Source organism: Zosterops lateralis, assembly GCF_965231275.1.
Source record: "Zosterops lateralis genome assembly, chromosome: 6".
Taxonomy (NCBI): Eukaryota; Metazoa; Chordata; class Aves; order Passeriformes; family Zosteropidae; genus Zosterops; species Zosterops lateralis.
The window spans coordinates 15,685,964-15,707,596 of NC_139761.1; the positions used below are offsets into that span (position 1 = coordinate 15,685,964).

The 21,633-nt window shown below is 47.1% G+C and overlaps 2 protein-coding genes across 3 annotated transcripts in view; one reads left to right on the forward strand and one right to left on the reverse strand.

Annotated features, from left to right (window-relative positions):
- ITPK1 (inositol-tetrakisphosphate 1-kinase) overlaps nt 1-6,842 on the forward strand; it is a 142,738-nt gene extending 135,896 nt beyond the window's left edge. For both annotated transcript variants that reach the window (XM_083863381.1, XM_083863382.1), the window contains exon 11: nt 292-6,842. In XM_083863381.1, the coding sequence (XP_083719507.1) occupies nt 292-614 (323 nt within the window). In that variant the 3' untranslated portion in view covers nt 615-6,842. The remainder of the gene's footprint in view (nt 1-291) is intronic.
- A 1,014-nt stretch (nt 6,843-7,856) lies between these two features.
- CHGA (chromogranin A) lies at nt 7,857-21,231 on the reverse strand. Its single transcript, XM_083863380.1, has 8 exons — nt 21,047-21,231; nt 20,487-20,533; nt 16,548-16,641; nt 16,054-16,122; nt 13,862-13,960; nt 11,748-12,251; nt 10,845-11,317; nt 7,857-8,395 (listed from the first exon to the last, which is right to left on the reverse strand). Exons 1-8 carry the CDS (start codon nt 21,090-21,092, stop codon nt 8,312-8,314), a joined length of 1,416 nt encoding a protein of 471 aa, XP_083719506.1. The 5' UTR covers nt 21,093-21,231; the 3' UTR covers nt 7,857-8,311.
- Between the last annotated feature and the right edge of the window lie 402 nt (nt 21,232-21,633).

A 21,633-nucleotide genomic window follows, 5' to 3' on the forward strand; every position in this document is an offset into this window, starting at 1 on the left:
TGGGAGGAAAAATAAGCAGCAAATCTGAAAAGCAATTGTTTTTCTCATTGGAAAAATGCTTTTACTGGAAGAGTCTCTGTTCCTCTTTATGCTAATCTGCTTCTGCTGTCACTTAAAATGATGTCATGGAGAAAACCTTTTTTTAATCAGTTTTATTATCAGCTTTTTTTATGGTCAGTGAAGGGCAAGGACACTCCAAGAAACAAAACTGTTAAAAGAAGCTTTTCAAAGAACCTCAGGAAATTACTTAATTGCCTTTTTTTTTCTCTCCTTCATTTTTTCTCTCTCCAGGTTATGAGGGCGTTTCTGAATTTTTCACAGATCTGCTGAACCACATAGCTGCTGTCCTGCAGGGTCAGGTACCTGAGGTGACCCAGCTAAACCGCAGCAAGCTCCTGGCGGAGCAGAGCGGTGGGATCATGGACGAGCGGATATGCTGTGCTAGCACAGGCTGTCTCAGCGTCATGGGAAAAGACTCCTCCTGGATTGTGGACAGCGAGACCAACAGCTCAGTAAAACTGCAACACCAGAGACTTGGCTGCAACTCGGCAGTGTCCCCCAGCTTCCAGCAGCACTGCGTCGCTACGTTGGCAACAAAAGCTTCTTCTCAATAACTTGCCAATGCCATGGACTGAGAAAAAACCCCAGGGATACAAATTGTGGTCCCACAACCAGATCAGGCTTTAACAATACAATTGACAAAAAAAAAAAAGGGGAAAAAACCCAACATAAAACACAACACAAAAAAGCAAAATAAAAAAACTTTCCATTTGATTTAGCCTAATTTGCTGATGAAACGGACTGAAAGGGGAAGAGAGAGAAAGTGATCCAAATCCATTTCATCAGATTCCAGTTGCAAATCTGTAGTGAGTTTACACACACGTGTTTTAACACTAGTCCTTTCATTGTGGGAGGGTTGCTCTTTCATTTCTATTGTTCTTTGTAATCACTGGTGACCAGCATTTTAAAATCGGACCTCATGGTATCAAGAAGATAATAATGTTGAAATGCAGTGTCTGAATGTAACAGTGCTAGAGATTTTTGCCTAAAAAAACTCCTCATTCCTCTTTATTGCAGGTAGGCCATTGCATAAGAAAGCTAAGACAACTTCAGTATCACTAAACCAAATCTCTTGAAACGTTGACCAGTCATGATGTTGGCAGGTAGCTTGCTATGAAGCCACTGCACTTTGAGTAGGACAGAGCAGCCTGGGCACAGAACTGAAGTGACCACCCCTATTCCAGCTTTGCAGTTCTCCCCCCAGGCCTCATTGCTTCACTCAAATTGGCTTCTAACTACGTTTGCCAACAGCAATGTTTCACCCAGAGAGGGTGCCAGTATTTGGATTGAGTCATTTAGTAGATTAAATAACATGCTTTCAACTGTCTGCTTGTGCTGAAGTCCTAGAAGAGTTAATGGAAGCAGCTCGTCTCGTAGCAGGGAGTTTAATTCTCCCTCCATTGCACTTGTGAGGACTCTGGGAAAGGGCTGGCAGAGCTGTGCATTTTCCTTGGAGCAGCACACCTGATCTGCATATCCTGAGGGGTAACACAGTCGCTGCTTCCACAGATCCACACTGTTGTGCATTTATTTTTCTGTAAAATATAAACAAAATTGTGTATCTTCATATAGGGTAGAAGTACAGGACAGCTCTAGCATGGAGACCCCATTACTTTGTTGCAAACTGCCAGGCGAGGCCATATGGTAATTTACAACAGTGCTTTATACTATTTGTAAACTATAGCACAGCCAATTTGTATCTCTTGAGATATCTTCTAGTATGGCAGTATCTTCTGCTGGTGAGAATTCCTGCAACTTTTGCCAGTTCTGAACACTATATTGGAAATATCCAAGTGCTAAGAACAGAAACACTATTTTGTTAGAAGTGGCCTTCTCTTGCCCTTATTAGCCCTAAAATACATTTTCTTTAAGAAGGGTGGTGTTAAGAAAATTTCCTTAGTTAAGCTCCTAGCTTGCAAATACAGGAATTTCTGTCTTTTCTATAGCACATGTTCATAAAGCATCTGTCACTGCAGCATTTAATACCACTTTGGTTAGTATCATGTATTAGATGGCTACTCAAAAGGAAAGGGTCTAGAACTGAAAGCCCAGGTAGATCATGGAGAGAGGATTAAACTGTGTAAAAGATGTCACTGCCCTACTGATGGTACCAGTCCTAGAGGGGAAAAAAGTTTTGAAGAGTGTTAAGTAGCAGTTCTTTTATGTAAACAATGCTTTTTCTGTAGGCATTGATCTTCTTCTGTAGAGACTGGTCTTCTTCCAAAAAGCTCTTCTTGGGAATTTCCTGTAGCCAGGATCAAATTTTTCAGGATGATTTACACAGTAGAAGATGATTCCACCTCTAGAGGGATTACTAACTTTAAAATATTTCTATAGGGACTGGAAGAACCTTATGAGTGTGGTATCAGTCAGATCCCAGGGTGCACAAAAGCACAGCCAACTTCTTCAAAGTTTGCAGATCAGTTCTGAGCTGGGCACAACCCTTGTATGCTTTGAGGCTGCTGGATCCCATGTTGTCTGCAGCTCGCAGGTCTTGGATGGCTGTGGTGTGAATGAGTCAGATGTACATAGGTAAGGGTTTATAAAAGTATTCCTGATAGACCAAACCTTTCGTAAAGCCATGACTAAAATAAAATTGACATCTATAGTTTGGGGTTTGTTTTTATTTGTTTAAAATAAAAAGTGTTTTTATGTTACGTGTGTAACAAAAGATGCCCTCAGGAAGGAACTTGCCAGTGCATATTTTTGTATGGTACTTTCTTGTAACCAGCTGGTGGAGTGTTTGTAGACTTGCCTATTGCTCCCTTTATTGGCTTGGGCTTTTTTTGGTTTTTTGGGTTTTGTTTCTTTACTGGGTGGTGGGGATGAAGCAATGATGTTAGAACTGGGTTACTAACTCAAGACCTTTAAAACTAAGTATGTTTACATGAATCTGAGTGTTGGATCCAATGGAAATGTCTGTATGCTGTTTCCTAGTTAGAACATCAAATAAGAATTTTATTTTCCTGGCTGCCTTCTGAATTTTGGTTGGCCTATTTTGCACTGCTTTTTTTCTCCAAAATAAACTACTGAAATATAATTGTGCATTTTAAAGTTGTTTACAAATGATTGTTAGAAGTTTATTTTGTAATTCTCTGAATGCTTGCAGAAATACTATATTTAAATATTACTCCAGACCTTGGCAGTAACTAGAAAACAAGTTTAGGTCATTGGTGTGATCAGTGACATTTTTCCCATAGTCTGTAATTTATTTTTTATTTATCGAATGTATCAGTATCACTTTAATTTACCAGGTGCAGTTATGCAGGTACCTGTTGTGATGTGGCATTACAATAGAGTTTTGACATAAATTACCATGCATTTGCTGTACTACTATATTTCCTTGCAGAAATTAAGGTAATGGCTCGTGTACTAGAATGTTGCTAAATCACAGGGGCGAATTGGGAGACCAATTTGTAAAAGCCAAAACTGTAAATTACTGAGTATCCAGACATACAATTACGTTCTTGCAAAACATTTGAGCATGAGTATGTTATTAAGCTTGTGCTAAAGTGCTTTTCTGAATTGCTGCCTCATTTGGTAAGTTCAGGATAGTTTTGATTTAAGGTAAGCTTCACAGTAAGTTAGTTAATATTCTGTAGTCTTGTCTTTCTTTGTAAAAGTAGAAGAGTGTAGTAACATTAGACCATACCAGAATGCCCTTGCTCTTAAAATTGCAGACAATCTGAGGAGATTTTCCATAATGTCTGTTTGAATTCTTTTTATAGTGGGTTAAAAAAAGGTTTTTCTGTGTTTTCAGAGGCATAGCTGTTAACTGTGCTGATGGAAGCAATTGTATTAAATTACATGGTCACCAGTTAGCTTTTTAGGGATTTATTACTGTTCTGCTTCACTGTTTGAAATCCACAAGAATACCATTAGCTTGATTGGAATTTCTCCAGGTTTTGTGTCAGCATGGTGGAGATGAGACTCTGGTTTCCACTGTAATTAGCTTCAATAGGTAAAGATCTGTTTCCCTGTTGAAGAGAACTTGAGTGGTATTACTGCTGCCTGTGATGTAAAGTCACCTTCTTCCCCCTCTAGCTGACTTTGTAGCCTGTGCCAGGACATCCTGATCATTATGTGAAAGCCAACTGCAGAAATGGAACCAAACCATCAGCATCAGTGCTAGCATTTGTGGTTTGTGTAATGCAGAACCACTGGGCCGGTGATGTTTTGCCTTTGGTTGAAGTGTCTTGCTGTGCAATCTTTGTGCTGAGAAGCTGATCAGCTGAGGAGCTGATCAGCTGGGCTGGTCAGTAGGTAGGATAGATTCATTATTACTATTCAGACTGTTGTAATGTTAAAGCTGTTTAAAGATCTCCATTGTCGATGTGGGAACGTTTCTGCAGAGGAGGTCTGCAACATATTGCACAGACAGAATTCTATCTACCAGTTTAATTTGTTTTCATTGTAGATGATTACAAGCTAAGAACTCAACCCAGAGGCATCAGGAGGTAATGAGGATTGCCCAAGATAAAGCCTCAAGTTTTCTAGATTAACTGTGGGCAGTGTCCAGCCAGGGAACAACCAGATGGAGTAGTCATTAGTTAATAGAGGCATAACACAGTCCAAAGGCAACAGAATAAATGGGGCCAGAGGTGTTTGAATTGCCTGGCAAAAAAGAGCAAAACAGGAAAAATGCTCCTGTTGTTTTCATCCAATTAAAAAAATCCAGACTTCTCAGTTCTTAGACTAACACTGATTTCCTCAAGTCTTTGCATGGCAGCAGTGACAAGTGAGTCAGGCTTTTCCACACTAGCTTGTAGCCTTGCCTTCCACAGCTGGGCAGAAAATCTTGGATTTTGGTTTTTTTAGTGAACAGAGTCTTGAGTTTGTAGCAGTCTCCCCATGCATACACTTGCAGGAGTTCACTTGCATTACCCTGCTAATTTTTTCCCTTCTCTCTTTTTTAGTAAGAGATGTATTGATTTCTGTATTCAGTATACAATTACTTTATGGTGTGAGTTTTGTAATTAGGAATATGTGAAAATGCTTTGTGTAGATTAAAATATTTCCTTTAATATAATCTCCTCTCGCTTTCATAGAAAAATAGACATGCCATTGCAGATCACATTGCTGATTTTATTTGTAATATTGCTTTAATATCTATTTCAGAGGAATGTAATCTCCAGAAAAATACTTTCCACATTTTTACTACCTTTCCTTTCACTGTTCACCCTATGTGGATCCAGGCCATCAGCACTTAAGCTTTTGACTGGATAGGTTTCATATCCTCCATGCATTCTGTCACATTTACATAGTAACAAAAGTTACTTGAGGTGGTTGAAGTTTGGGAGGATCCAGGCATAAACGGAGATGTTGGAGCGATTCCTCAGCAACACAAGCACAGTAGCATTTGTAGCAAGCAAAGGGAATTGTTTTTGCTCTGTGTGTGCAGGTGGCTCTTGGGGTGTGGTCCACCCTGCTCTTGGGGGAGCTTTCTTGTGGAAATAATAAAAAAAAAATCCATTAAGAGGAAAAGAAACCTTCTTTATCTGTGATACAGAAGGAGGGCAAGGAGGGTGGGGCTTGGGAGTAAAATCCTGGCCAGCAGACATCATACCAGTTGTCCAGACTTTCACTCTGTGGTTTTTTATAGCAATCTGGGGTGATGTTTTCTTCCTCTCCATCATTCTTACCCCGAATCCACTGGGGCTGATAGCAGATACCTGTGGCCCACAGGAACTCATTAGCAGGTGACCTTACCCAGCATGTCATGAGTTTGCAGAGGGCTCCCAATGTGTTGGGAAGTTTTTTGTTGATGGCCAGGAAATCTCTTGAAACTCCAGAAATAGCTGAAAACAGCAAGTGGAGTTCATGAAAATCAGGTCTTCCTCTTCCAGCATTTTTAAAGAAACCCACATTTTATTTCCTCCTTCATTCTTTACACAGTAGTTTTAGATATAAATTATTTTAACTACTTTTTTTGTGTGAAAAATCATATATACATATATAAAGTTATTAAAAGGTTGAGAATATGTTGAGTATAAAATAGTGACTTCTTTGTTTCAGATGTTAGCAGCCCCTAAAAATGAGTTGTTTATCCTCTTGTAAAGTCAGTGCTGTAAAAAAATATTAAAAAATAAAAGATGTGTTAGATGTATCTTTTATTATTTATTTCTGATTCAGTATTTGATACAGCTTGTGTATACCCTTGTGACAACCACATACTGAAAACACTGTCGTTCTTAAAATGGAGTAACAACAATTCCTTGGGATCCGAACAGTTGTGAGAGAATTGGCCCTCTGGGTGTGAATAGTGTTGGATATTGTCCTTCAGTCTCCAGCATGGCTTCCCACCCAAGCATGGCTGAATCTTGGGGACCATTGTGTGTGTGTGCTCAGTTTAGCAAGTCCATTGGTATCTGTGTTCAAATCCAGCTGTACAGTGTTAACAAGTGTGTCTTGTGATTTGCTTCAGCCTGGTTCACTATGACTTCTGAAACATAATTCCCATTTTGTACTTAAATTTGTATAGAATTATATAAACCCTTGAAAGATCGTGGCTTACTGTAAAACCCAAAATACTTGCTATTTGGCGTCTTCAACTGCATGACTGATCAGATCAGACAATGGAGATGGTGCTTTCATCTAACAGCATTCATTTCAATGGTAATATATTAATTTTCTTTTTGTTTGCCAAGCACCTGTTTTAGACAATGTTTTGGTTTCAACAGTAAAGCAATATGCAGTAGGTATTGTGGCATTATCTCTGTAATTGTTTTGAAGAGAGGATTGTCCCTTTCCAACACATAATGAAAATAAATGCCTTATAACAAGTTATAGTTTGTTTCCTCTTTCTGAGTGGATAGGGCAGCGAGGTGAGCAGCTCATTGGGGGAGGCCTCTTTGCATGGGAATTCAATGTTCACAGCCTTTTTGAGTGCAGTTGTTTGCAGCCTCACATTCAGGCCTTGAACACCAGCTTTCCATCTGAAGAAAGTCCTTGGATCCCAAATATTTGTGTTTCCTTGAATATCCAATTAAAGACAGTATTTATAGTAGCTCCATCAAGTAACATTATTTTTCCTCTTGATTTTGCATCAGGTATGGACTATTTCTGCCTGCTGCTGCTGCCATCCTTTGTAAAAAAGGATGCTGCACGTTTTGCTGCACATCCTTTGGATGTGGCTGCATTTCTGTGGGGGTTCTTTGGCTTCTTGGGTCTGGACTTGTTTGTTGTTTTTTTTTTTAGTGGGGATTTTTTGTTTGTTTTGGTAGAGGTGTGGTGGGGGTCTGAGGGTTTCTGTGAATTGTTACATGTAGGCCTGAGTTTGCAAGGACTTGTATGGGTGCTGCTACTGGCAGAGGCTCTGTCACAAAAAAAAAGGGAGAAACTTTTAACTGTGTTCTCTCTGTGTTCATCGATGAGCCTCAGATGTGACCCTGGTCTCAGTGAACACCCAGGACACCCAGTGTGGGGCTGAGCAGTGCGGCACCGGCTGCCCCGGCTGGGCAGGGAGAGCCCACAGTGCTTGGGACCACGGGGAAGTGTCCTCCTGCCAGGCCCTGGAGGGCAGCAGGGCTGGAGCCCAGGTGAGGAAGGAGCACAGGGAAGTGCCCTCCATGCCAGGCCCCAGAGAACAGCAGCACTGGAGCCCAGGTGAGGAAGGACCACAGGGAAGTGCCCTCCATGCCGGGCCCCAGAGAACAGCAGGCCGGAGCCCAGGTGAGGAGGGAAGCACCATCGCGGTGTGTCTGTGGTGAGGGGAGCCCTCCATCCCCCCGCTCTCTGCAGGACTGCACAGGCCCCGCAGCGTGCTGACAACTGACACTGAAGCTGCCAAAACAAAGGAAGGAACCCACTGCAGTTTTATTTTTCCTTAGATAAATTTTTTATATAGAATATATTACAGTCAGAGTTCTCAGCTTTTAATCAAAAGATAACAAGTTATTGCAGTTTTATTTTTTACCCAGTGAAACTACCGGTGAAAGAACTTTCTAGAAAGCTGTCCTGTCTTTTTATTAAAAAAAGAGGAAGAAACCCCCACCCAGACAGAAAATACACATGTAGGTTGCGCTTGGCAGCCCCGGGGGCGTGGGCAGCCTGTGGAGAGAGGAGCGTGAGGCGAGGCGGCGGCGATGGGCACAACACTATGGCGAGGGAGGCAGGCCTGGGCGCTAGCGAGGTCGGGTCCTAGGCACGGTGCTTCTCTTCGGCTTAATTGCTCTTGGATCAGGGAATGAACAGGCGGTGGGAGGGAGGAGGTGGCGGCGCTGGTTCGGCCGGCCCGGGGAGCGCCGGGCCCTCAGCCACGCCTCAGCTCGTGCAGCTTGTGCGCCACCCGCTCCAGCTCGGCCTCGATGGCAGCCAGGCTCTCCAGCTCCTGGTCCTGCAACACAAACCGGGACGTGTCAGCGGCCGCAGACGGGCAGCCCTCACCCCCCAGAGCTGCAGAGAGCCTTGTCTGAGGCTGACGGGCACAGCCTTGTCCTGCCGCATCCCTTCAGCCTGCGTTTGTCCCTCTGGACACACAAGTGTGCACAGGACAGATTACTTCTGCGCTAATGTTTAATTACTGCTGCTAGTTATGGGGACAAGACGTAGCTATCGTCCTTCCCCGTCCCCTGCCAGGCTGGGCGGCCCCAGCGGGGCTGTGCCCAGAGCACGGGGTTGGAGGGAGATGGAGCCGGGGCAGCTCTGGGGAACAGCTCTGGGTGCCAGCCCTGGGCCAGCCGTGCCAGGATGGGCCCTGCCGCCTGCCACCTGTGCGAGTGCCCTGCCCATCCAGTGTCCTCCCTCCCCGTCCTGCCCTGGGCCTTTGCTTGCACCTCCACTAGCAGAAGATACTTTTCCTGGGAAAACAGTGACTGAGGAAGCCATCAGTTCAAAGGCTCGAGCTGCCCATCACTTGGTGGTCTTTCTGTACCCGCTCTTGTGTATCTGTGCTGTCACCTGTAGCTGCTTTATTTAGGACAGGTACTCAGATGCCTGACTGCATGGCTTTGCCTGAACTCAGGTCATATCCAGCTGGCTTTGCCTCGCCACCAGCCTACCTGTCCTCACAGCTGTGGTCACCTGGGCTCTCTGCAGACCATGCACTCAGCACTGTGGTCACCCCCCTCAGAGCTGTGGTCACCTGGGCTCTCTGCAGACCATGCACTCAGCACAGCAGCAGGCTCTGTGTGAGCAAACTTGGTGCTGGACCCTTTCCCAGTGGCAGAGCCAAGGTGACAGCCCCTCTCCTGTGTGGAGGGAGAAAAGCCTTGCTGCTGCCTTCGGCAGCTGCCATTGAGCCACTGCACTGCATGTGGCTGATGTGAGAAAAGGAAGTATGAAAAATAAGGGGTTTTTTTCTCTTCCTGAGCTATTTTCCTGGTCAGGGAAAAAAAGTCACCATGCACCTCCACTGGGCCCTTGGCTCAGCCTCTGGGAAAGCTCTGGCTACAGTAGAGTGCCTGCAAATACCCAGGGTGCCCAAGCAGCTGTTCCATTTTGTTTGAAGTGGGTTAGGGAGCAGCTGGCTGAGGCTCATCTTGCTGGAGGATAAGGCATCTGACTGGAAAGTGCAGGGAACAGCATTCTCAGCCCATGCTGGCCTCACTGGCCAAGCCACACAGCCCCACAGTCCAAAAATGAAGAGAGGAGACAGGATGGCACCTGTGCCTGTGCCTTCTCACACTGCTGTGTGTCTGGCATTCCTCACTGACTCCCAGAGGTCCTGATTTAGTTCAAAAAGCCAACCAGACAAAAAAAGTCTTGTTGCAGCTGTAAACACAGCAGTTTTGCAGCATCAGCAACCTCTTTTCCAGTCCCCATTTGGAGACTGAGTCTGCCACCTTGCAGACAAGGTGCAGCTCAGGGCCACTTGCAGGGGCAGGTGGGGAGCAGCCTCCCATGGGGAGAGATGTGGGATGTGAACAGACAGTGGTGGGAGGCAGATGGGACAGCCCACCCCACTGCACCCTGCTTGGAGCTGGGACTTTGGCTTTGCTTTGAACCAACACAACTGGAGATGCTCTCATGAGGGGGATGCTGATGGGCAATTTTTGGCCGAGGGTTTGGTGCATAACTGAGGCAAGAGGGGTGTTTTGAGGCAAGAGAGCCAACTGGCTTCACTTGCCTGCTGCCCCAGTGTGTTTCCAGGCACCCAATCATGGCCTGTTCCAGGCCCACAAAGCCCAGTCCCAGCCCCACTGCCCAGTCCTCTGCATTATCCCAAATCATCTCTGCCTGGAGCTGGGCCTCAGCACAAAGGTGAGCCCACCAGCAGTTCCTGGCTGCTGGGGACATGCTGAGCTATTACCTAGCATCACACAAGGTATCAGGAAGGAGATCTCTGACTTTGGAAGCCTGACTCAGGTATATTTCTGTATCTGTCAACCATTTCCACTCCAATGCCTCAGGTCTCTCACCACAGCTGCACCCCTGATTTACCTCTGCAGGAGGTCTGACGTTATTCACTCCATCCCTGAGACAAGGAAGGCATTCCTTTTGACTTGAAAGGGCTTTGGGACACAAGGACTACCCCTAGGCTCCAGTTACAGCTCTGGTCACTATGTCCAGCACAGGCCAGTGCAGAAGTCCTGTCACTGGAGACATGAGTCTGGGGGACAGGGAATGCTTTTGCACTAGTCATTAAAATAAGGATAAAAACCAAAGGCACAGCCAGGTGCAAACTTCAATAATACCTGAGGCTGAATGGCTAGAAGTTCACTAAGCATCAACTTAATGTCACAGAGGACCACTGCTGGCTACATTAATGCCAGTATACCATCCACATCTCCAAGCATAGTTTGGATAACTGGGTGGGATTTATTCTTAAGCCTATGTACACCAACCTCTGTTCTCCTGTTAGCACTGCCTTCCTCATCCTTCTTTTCTTCAGGCATAGGAGCAAGTGGAAAGCCTCCTTCACTGCTGTCTTCCTTCGAGTGACGCTTCCATGACCTTCTCACACCTTCCTCGGGACTCCTGAAGGCATACTTGCGGGACCTGAATGTCTTTTTCATGGACCTGTCTGGCTCTTCCTCACTATCATTTTCCTCCATGCGCTTCTTTGCTGTCAGCTGCTTGGCCAGCTCATCCATTTTGTTCCACCTCTTGGTGTCTTCCCATTCCCTGGAGGACTCCTCCTCCATCTCATCGCTTTTGGCATCCTTGGGCTGAAAGGTGTCCTCTTCTCCCTGCATCCCCTCATCCTCCAGGCGATGTCTTCCTCCTCTTGGTGCCCGGGGCTGCTCTTCCTCCTCCTCTTCTTCCTCCTCTTCAGAGCTCCGGACGTCTTTTCCAAATCCCAGCTCATCATCATTATCTGAAAGAGCATTAAACAAAGCAGTGAACACAACTGTTAACCTGTTTAAGGTCCACCTTTGAACTGAGCCTTCAGTGGTAGTGCCAGATGTATTTCTTGACTTAGGCCTGCTTTCCCAAGATTCTGGAAATACCCACTCTCACATTGCCATGTCAGTGATGGACTTGAAGGCAGCACTCAAAACCCCTGTAGGAAGTTCAGGGAAGATGAATTAGTTGTGCCCAGGAGCTATGAGAGCTGAGCAGCAAGGCAGCTGCAGGGCCTGTGTTACCTGCTGTGCAAGGGCCTGTGTGTCAGATGTTGCTGGCCCCGTGTTTCTGTAAACCCAGGAAGCACCTGCCTCAACTTTTTGGCTTTGAAGCCTCTAACCCTCTGTCTCAGTGCTCTCAGCTCACCCCAGGAAGGTATCAGTGCAGTCTGGGATACGTACTGTCACCTCCCTGCATCTCCTCAGCCTCCTCATCCTCCTCATCCAAATCGAGTGACCTCTCTGCTTCGGTAGGGTCCTCCTCTGCAGCTTCATCTCCATCATCCTCCCGCTCCACACGCTCCCCTGCTACCTCCTTGCTGTGCTCCTGGCCCTTCCTGGATGGCTCTTCTCCCTCATCCTCAAGCTCCAGGCTGTCCCTGGAGCCTCTGGGCTCCTCCTCTTCATCCCCTTGCTGCTGCTGCTCATCCTCACTAAAATTTTTGCCGACGTGGTTGTCCAAAACTTTGTTTCGATGGGTATCCTCTGTATCCCTGATGTCATTGCTCTCAGCTTCCTCCCGATCCTCTTTCTCAACCAGGTGGGTATCCTGTGGCCTGAGTTCCCTCTCCTCCAGGCTGTTTTTGCCCTCCTCTCTCGAGTCTTCATTTTGTTGGGGTTTCTGTGCTGCCAGCTCAGCCAGGGACCGTGTGGGCTGCTCCTCTTCAGAGTGCTCCCCTGCTGCATCTACAGAGGGAGAAACAAGAAGAAACACCTCTGCTGAAAGCTCATTTCACAACCAGAAAAGGCCAAGCATTTCTTAGGGAGCTTCAGCCCCACTCAGCAATCTGCTTAACCAGCCCGTGGATCCTTTTGCAAGTCACTGCAGCATATGTTTGCATTCAAGCAAGGCAGTGTTCTCTCTGGTGCCTGTGCACCTGGAGAGACTTGCCAGGCTGAAGTTAAACATATGCTGAAGTGTTTTGCTGCAGCACAGTCCTCATCACCATCTCTAGAGATGCCAGCTACAAACTCACCCTGCATGAAACCAGACTGCATGTAAAATGAAATTATTTAGGAGAGTAATATGGCACTTGCACAGCTCTGCCTGTTCTGAGTGCTGCACTCACATCACATCCTTATTTCTCCCACCAGGCTGAAGAGGCAGCCAGCCCTGTTCACAGGGTGCTGGAGGGAGGAGGGGTGTCTGCTCTGCAAAGGAACTACTCAGCAGGAGCTTAATGTGGGCTGAGTATTTGCTCTTGCTCAAGGGACACTGGCCTCTTTTAACACTATTAGCCAGAGAAAACACTTTGCAAAAGAAAATATGGGAGTTTAAGAGCCAGAGAGAGATGGAAAGGTAAGTGCAGCCCCAAGGAGAGCTGATGAGCTGCCAGGAGGAGGGGATGCAGAGAGCTGGTCACACAAGGCTGCTGCCCACCAGTGACACTGTGCTGGTGTCACCAGACTTTCAGTGGGCCTGGATGGCCCACGTGCCACATTTCATTTTCACTTCATCTTCCTCCATCTCTATGCTGCCTGAGCAAGACTTTCAGGTGTGTCTTGGCAGTAGGGAGGTGCAGGGCCACCATCCTACCTGTTGGATTTTGGTGGTGCTGGCTGCAGTAGCTCCTAGGGGTGTCACTCCTCATTGCTCTGAGCAGTTTTGGACTGGTGGCACAGCAGTGCTGTGCTGCTGTGGGCCAGCCATGTGTCCCAGAGCTGCTTGAGACCCTCTGTGGGCCCCCAGCTGCTGCTGGATGAGGAGTCACCTCACCCCATACTGGCATTTTGTCTTCCTGACCAGGAAAAGGGAAGGCGCCAGCCCCTCCTTTCTGCTAAGCTGCCTGTCTTTATTAAGGCCGGAGAAATGCTGACAAAGGGAAATCCCAGCTGAAGGTGATCTTTCCAAGATATGGTTGTTTTGTGTGGGTGTGTGTACTGTGTGAGCTTCAATTTTCCCGTCAGAGACTTGTTACTTAATATCTTAGATACCTGGAAACAAGGGTGACAGGCAAAAACCCAGAACACCCTTGCCTGTATCACTGACTCTTTCAGTGCAGGATTTTCCTGGGTGTGACTCATTTTAAGTGTTATAAGTGAGTGAAAGTGTCAGCAACAGGGTGGAAAAGTCAGTATCACTCTGGTAACTTGACCATCACCAGTTACTATATCTCAGAAATTATGTGTTGTTTGAGCTGGTAAATAAGAACAAAGCAAACACCAGGTTGCTTGTGTGTGTCAGCATCAAAGAAGATGCCTAAAAGAGAAGCAGATGGACATATCAAGGCTGTTTGAAAGAAGATCCTTGTTTACAGCCTGACCTGGATTTCCCGGGGGTGGAGGCTGACACTGACCTCTCTGCTTGTTCTTGTCATTCTGACTTTCAAGGACTTCAGAAAGTTCATCTTCAAAGCCGCTATTTTTCTTCTGCTGCTGAGTTCTCTCATTGGCACCTGTGTCAAGTAACAAAAAGTAGGGAAAGGCAACGGTCCCTTCTGTATTTCAGAAAGTAGAGGTAGGAAAATAGTTCTGTGCCCTTTATATTTGCTACAGTGGAAAAATCTGCCTGGGAGCTGAGAGGAGTGAGACTGGAGGGAATGTGAATCAACTGCAGTAACACCACAATCGGAAACATCATCTGCAGGATTGAAAATGGTCTCTAAATAGAAAGCAGGGTTGCCAGGAAAACTAATATTGATGGAGATCTAGGGAATAAGAGGTGCTGAACTGCAGCGCACTGAGGGCAACAAAAGGCTTCATCACCAGACTATTGAAGGATAAAAATTGCCTCTTGCCAGATTCTGCCTTCGCACCTCTGTTGAGGTGAGCACTGAGGGCTCCTGCATCCTCCAGCCTGCTTGTGGGGGCCCCTGTCCCCTGGGTGCTGGGAGGAAGAAGCAGCATTCCTTCCCACTGCAGAGGTAGTCTGGGGCTCCCAAATTAGCTCTGGGATTATGGAGCCTGCTAGAAAAATACAACACCCTGGAGAGAGGTGTCTGAAGGCAGCATGACCTGGAGGTCAGGCTGCAGCTGTCCTGGCAACCAGCAATGGGATCTGCAAACCAAACAAGCCCTGTCTAACCCAGCTCATGCCCTGCTTCTATGCCTTAATGCAAGGGCAAGAGCCAGTGCTGCCAGCCCAGTCCTCTCTAGCCCAAAACTGAATGATGTGGGCTCTCCAGCCTGAGCAGAACCAGCTACACCAGCAGAGAGGGCACTGAGATTAACACTCTTGCTTTTCCCTTCGTCTACAAGACTGTTCCACCCCCAATCTCTGTGATCTGTAGATTGGATCTTACTCCCCTGGGACAAAGTGGTGTGATGGGCTCAGGCTGAGGAAAGAGTGGGGCAAGGTGCACCTCCATGAAACAAATCCCTTCTCATGGACTTCATGCTAAGTGGCACAGCCTGCCTGAGTGCTCCTCCTCAAATCCCTGGTGTGCCTGGGCAGCCACATCCCCCTTCTTTCTTCTGGATCACCAGAGCATCCATGGAGTCCATCTGATGTCACTGAGCATCTGGCCCCTCCACCATTTGGGTAGTCACTAAAATATGGCTTTGGGCATTGCATGAGACTCTTTCCCAACTCTGACTTCCTGAATTTTTCCTCTCCCTTCGCCCTGTTGCCTCTGTGGCTTCCTTGCTCTGAAGGCATTCTGGTGGCACAGCCTTCCAGCCATCTCTGGCAGACTTGTCACAGAGGAGCAGGGCACAGGGGTGCCCTAGTCTCTGGTGATGCCCAGTTGCCCCCTGGTTACCCCAGGGAGAAGGAGTAGGGAAGGCCAGGAGGTGCTCTCCCTGCAGCCTGGAGAGAGCCCTGTTGCAGCCTCTCCCAGACAGAGGAATCTGGACTAGCTCTGACGTAGCCTTGCCTGGGATCTGCACATTAGCAGCTGGGCACCTGAGAATGTCCCTTTTTTCCCTCAACACCCCTTGACACAGCTCCATGCTGCTGCTGCTGCTCCCACATTGACCAATGGTGAGCAACCTGCACCTCTCCAAACTGAAGAAACTTGTATTTAAGTTAAGGAAGCCATCAAAATCTACCTATTAGCTCCAGAATATTTTCTCTGGGGTGTTTTAGGTGCAAGTCTTACGCACTGTTCGGTGGGGCTTCCCTGCTGCCACACCTGGGTTTAGTGCTAGTCTCCACCTGCACAGACAGCTGAGGTTTTCTTGCCTTTCATTCTATTTTGGGAGCTGGTTATTATTTGTTGAATTAAATTAGTGTTTCCTTTTAGAGTTCTTCCACCTCAAAATGCCTAGACTCTACATCACCACCAAGTTACATTGATAGCTATTGAAATTATCAGATACATATTGGAGTTATTACAAATAAAATTCCTGTCCCTACTCACACAGTCTTTGCTGAAAATCTTGGAACTACATTTCCTAGGGCATATTTATATAATCTCAAAATAATATAAAATTAAAAAAAAAAAACAAACCACAGAACCAAACAAGCAATAAAACTCTATAAGGGACTACAACAGAAGAAAAGTCTTCCCTATAGTTACATTCCCCAAAAAATATACTGGCACTGTACCTTGAGCAGCAATTTCCTGAAGTTCCTTCAATAAGTTTTGGTGGCGAAGGATAGAAATAATTCGTTCATCTGCAAAAGGGGAGACTTAATACAGAAAGAAGTCAAAGCAAATTTCCCCCCAACCCCAGGAAATGAAATAGAACCCCAAATGCCTGTCCTTCTTCATTTGCTCTTTTCTTTCCCTTGGCCTGATTTACTCTCACATCTCTTAACCGTGTGATTAAGACAACAGGAAGATCCCATGAAAACCAGGCAGTTGGATGTCACCCAGCACCCCTGTGGCCACAGTGCCAGCATGAGGACAAGACTGGGACAAACAGTGGCTCCATCCCTTCTCCTGGGGCCCAGTACAGCCCAGTGGAAAATGAAGGTGAATGTGTCAGGGACCCTTTGACAGGGGTCCAGAGGCCAGGGCTCAGTTGGTCAGGGCAGGACCAGCCCCTACTGGCCAGATTTGCTTTTGTTGATACTCAGCCTTAAGTCTGAGGCAGTACCTCCTCGGAGAGTTTCTAGGCATTCCTCACTGATCGGCAGGGGATTTGGCTTAGATAAAGTATCAGAGATGACCTCTACAATGCACTTCATCACCTAGAAAGAGACAAAAATATGAATTAAAGAACTGGGTTTTTGTCTTTTGTTCCTACTTGTTACCAAGGCTAAAGTACAGCAGATGATGGCACAGATCTTCTTGCTTTTCTGGTCAAGTCAGAACTGAATGTTCGGTTCTTGTTTTCCCTAACGCAGGAACAGAAGGTACCTCCTGCAACTGAGAAGTGAGCAAATTACACATGATGATGGGAAGAGCTTCTTCAACGTGACACAGAATTCAGTTGAGGATTGCACGGCTTCAGACCATCCCAGAGTCTCAGCATGTCTGGAGAGTAAATGGTATCTGAATATATGCACAGAAAATCATCCTCTTTTAAGTCAATATACCTCAATCTGCATCTCATAAAAGGACTCAGTGGGAGGTTGTAGAGAGCAAAATGTGGTCATAGCTGTTCAACAGATGACCTTGAAATCTTAAAAGCTCTTCAAACCCTCATAGTTAGATTGAAGCCAGGCATAGATGGTGAGGTGAGGCACACTACTTTCAAACACAGATAAGAAATACTGCTCTCAACCCTAGAAAGGACAAAACCCTTTGGAGAAATGCTTGACCATGTGCTGTAAGTGTTCAAGCCATCCATTATAGACTGGAAGAATTCTGCATGATGGCAGGTCATCTGAAAGCTAAGAAGTTCTGACACAGCTTCTCAGACAGGATGAACTCTGGGCCCACCCTTTCCAGCAGCCCTTTTTGCTGACGTAAAACCACCAGCGTTATTTATCTAATTTGTCACCTTCACTGAGATTTCAGGCATCCTTGCCATGCCAAGACACACTATTGGGCGCCCTAGTGTGTGGCCATGTAGACCCAAATGATCACGCAGGACAGAAGCATTCACTACAGTCTGGTGCTGATTAGTAGGGTAGGAATCAGCTGCTTAGTTCAAAAGGATGATTATTTATAAACCAATCTAGGAAGAATGCAGGGCTCACAATTGCCTGTGGAAAAAAAAGAGAGACTAGATTGAAAAAAATAATACTATTTAAGCCTTGGAGGAAAAAAAATCACTCACTGAACCTCTTTCTCTTGATGATTTCAGCAGGCAGCCCTGAGAGCCCTGACCTCCCTCACAAGGTACCATTCTCAGGAGAGCAGAGCACTGTGGCTGCAGTAGAAATTAAACACAAGTCAGCAGTCCCCAGTCATCAGAGTGCTGTTCATTCAAGCAGTTGGATATATTCACTGGACAGCTGGAATGGGCAAATTCTCACCCTGTGTAAGGAGAGAATTCTGCTTTTGCAGATCAGAACCATAAAATGCTGAACTCTACACCTTACACAGTATGAGGGAATTGCCTAATGGATTAGAAATGCTAGAGGAAAGATTAAATAAAAATAAAAAAAAGCAGGAGAATTTCCCTGGTATCATTCTCCTGTATCACAAGCGATCCATTAATAGTAATTTTAGATGACTTTGAGTCACTCTATCTTTAAATAGAAAAAAGAAACCCAGATTCTGATATTTCCTTCTCATGTTTTCCAACCTCTGGACCCACTTACTGTAGCAGTATTTGATGCAGCTTCAGAAGTGAAGACTTTCTCAGCATGAGAAGTAAGACTCTGATTCAATGAAATATTCGATTCAAGTTTTTCAAGCTGATGTAAGGTCTTTGTCTGAGCACAAAGAGACACATCACTTACCACAGAAACACATTCATCTCTGTGGAGGAGCTTTGTAAGGTAATGAAATGAAGAGTGCAGTCATCCCACAACACTCTCTTATTGTTAGAGGAGGTCTTGCAGAGTGAGACTTCACAAGGTCATGAAACAACAGCCTGCATCAGGAAATGGAGGAGATCCTTTCCAAATGAATGTAATTAATCCAGTGCAGAAACTCAGACTGGAATTTTGCCATAGTTATCATCTAACCATGAGCATGTAACTAGATCCTTAAGAGCAGCTCACAATGTCCCTACACAGAAATCTCCAAAGGGTTGTGCCCTTACAAGGACAGACTTCTCCATATGAGCTCAGCTATGACCTCCTAAAATGTATGGTTGTAAGTGAGAAATCATGTCCTTCAAGCACAAGAGTGGGCAAACACCAGAGACACTGTAAATGCTTTGGTCCTGTTCAGCTCCCTGTGGAAAGCCCTTGGTGTAAGGAAGGTCTGATGAGCTGTCCAGGAAAGGCCTGCAAGTGCTGAGTACCCATTGCACAGCCCTGAGCCACCCACAAACCCACATCTTAAGAAAAGAAATCCTGTTGATCAGGTAATACATGAAATTATCTCAAATCTTACATCCCTTTTCCACCTTCTGTCTCTTCTAAACCAGGATGGCAGCAGTGTGTAATGCTGGTGGCACAGAGCATGGTGCATAGGAAGAGCTGCAGTGCTTGTTGTATTCGTGTGATGATATCCCTGCCCTAATCTGTTCCATCTGTTCCAAGACTAGGAATTTCCTCCCTGAAATGCTGTCTCCCAGAGGATGGTGAAGGTAGGAAAGACTTAAAGGCTTCTTCCAATTGCAGCAAATTCAAAAGAAAGTTGATTTTGCTCTCAGCTAGAGCCTGTGTCAGTGTAATACCCAGGGAAGGGGGGCAGCATTGAGAAAGTCCTTCCTTGGTGGAAGCATTTCCGTAGAGATGCACCATCTGCCACAGAAGTGCCATTTTGTACACATAGAATATATTGGGGAATAGACCTCATGAGGAAAATCATATGGTTAATGGGTTGTCCCATCAGATGCCCACTCTGGTGTGGAAAGTTGAAGGGGTAAGTGCCTGTCCCAAGTCCCCTTCCTCAGCAGCACACAGCCTGAGGAAGGCACCCAGTGTCTCACAGCTCATGGCTCAGTCCCAGCAAGGGCTGAGCAGGCTAAAAGACTTAACAAAGCAACTACTCTCCAGGCCCAGGCACGTCTCACAGGACACAGGGAGGTGTTGCTCATGGCACACATCCTCTGCAGGCTACCTGCAGTGGAGTCTGTGGCTGACACTGGCATCAGTGTGCCCTCCCCTGCTGCTGCCTGGAGAAAAACATTATGTGGCTAGAAGATTTAATAACATGAAACAGTTCAAGAAGTAAAAAGGAAAAAGGCTGGACTTTTCTTTATGGACATGAATTTTCAAAGGAATTTTGATTTAGGCAGCCAAGAGATCAGCTCATATGAAAGATGGGGAAGGGGGGCGGGTCAGGGAGTCGTGTCTGACATAGATAAACACAGGCAATCCCCCCTATCCAAGCATTTAGGTGCCAAAAGGCTGCTGGGAGTGCACGTTTGTGAAGTGCAGCTATAAATGTTGCAGGATGTGACACAGATCTGTGTGTGCACAGAAGCCTGTAAAGGAGGGCTGGAGAGGTCAGCCAAGTCCTGCACTGCTCATAGTCATCCAGACAGGCTGAGCAGGAGCTGAGGATGGATTAGCAAGCTGAGAGTACCAGTTGCCTATTTTTCCAGAGCATGCACGTTTAAGTAGCACACATACAAACTCAGATGTATACACCCCCAAACACACACAGTTCCTGAATCACATCTCCCCCCACTCTCCCTTGAGTCACCTCCTGTTGGGAGCTTTGAAAAGCAGAAAGTAGGAGGACAAAGGAGAGTTATGCCCAACCTCCATCTCCTCTAAACAAGCTTGCCTGATCCCTCTGTCGCATCCTGAGGGACTTCCTGGGCTGCCCAAAAGTGGATGCACAAAGGGTAACTTCTGTTAGGAAGGGAGCAGAGATGGGTCCTGCTTGAGGGATCTCATGCAAATCCCCAGCACTTTCTACAGGGTATTTCAGTGGGAGCAGCCTAAAACCAATCACCTAGGTGGAGGTGAAAGATCACATCCTTTCTCTTCATTTGACCCTTCCACTACAGGCTTATCCTTACCTTAGTGTCGCCTTTATTCATGTCATTTGTCACAGGAAGGGAGACGGCTGTAAGGTGAGGGGAGGAAAAAAAGAGAACTTGTTATTCATCTCATCTGGAAAACAAGCAGAGAAACATTATTCTGCGAAAATGGGAGTGGAGAAGAGGGGCATCTCCCTCTGATGGAACTGGTCCCTGGGTGCAGCAGCTGGATGGGTGCACTGTGCCCCTCGGGAAGGGAAGGGAAGGGAAGGGAAGGGAAGGGAAGGGAAGGGAAGGGAAGGGAAGGGAAGGGAAGGGAAGGGAAGGGAAGGGAAGGGAAGGGAAGGGAAGGGAAGGGAAGGGAAGGGAAGGGAAGGGAAGGGAAGGGAAGGGAAGGGAAGGGAAGGGAAGGGGCCCAGGCTGGCAGGGCCCGCGCGGCGCTCGGCAGTGACCTTGCGGCGGCCGCTGTCCGCGGTGCTGGAGGCGCGGGCTGTCCCTGTCCGCGGTGCTGGAGGCGCGGGCGGAGCGGGGCCGGCCAGGGCAGCGCACCGCGGGGCCGGGGGGCCAGGGGGACACGGACCCATCCCAGCCCCACTTACCCGGCACGGCCAGGAGCAGGACGGCGAGCAGTTCTGGCCGGCTCATGGTGCTGGGGGATGGAGGCAGAGAGAAAAGGGCAGAGGGCGAGACTCTCGTGGCGTGGGGGCTCCAGGCGAGGTGCCGGGGGGAGACCAGCACGGAGCGTGTGTATCTACGCCAGTGCCCTGGCTGAAGATCCGAGATGGGGCACTGCAGCAACCGGCTCATTTATATATCTCAGCCCTCGGAAATGGCGTCAGGAGGAAGCCACCTCCTCCTCTGCCCCCTCCCCTCGCACACAGGCTTCCCATCAGCCTCCATCACTCGCCGGGTGTCGGAGGAGCCCCGACTGCCCGTGCAAAGGTGTCAGGCTCTGCTTGCTCCATATTCTCACACTCTGCAGGCACAGGAAGGCTCTGAGGTGTGTTTCCAGGACAGCGCTTTTCCAGCACCTCACCCGACACCGGCAACCTGCAGCACCCCTGCACATGTGCCCTCCCTGCACGTACCTGTACCTGTAGCCACACGGGAGGCACCTCGTGTGTCCCGGCCAGCGCTGCCATCTGTAGGTGGATTTGCCCTCTCAGGGCCCCCTTGTCTTTCACTG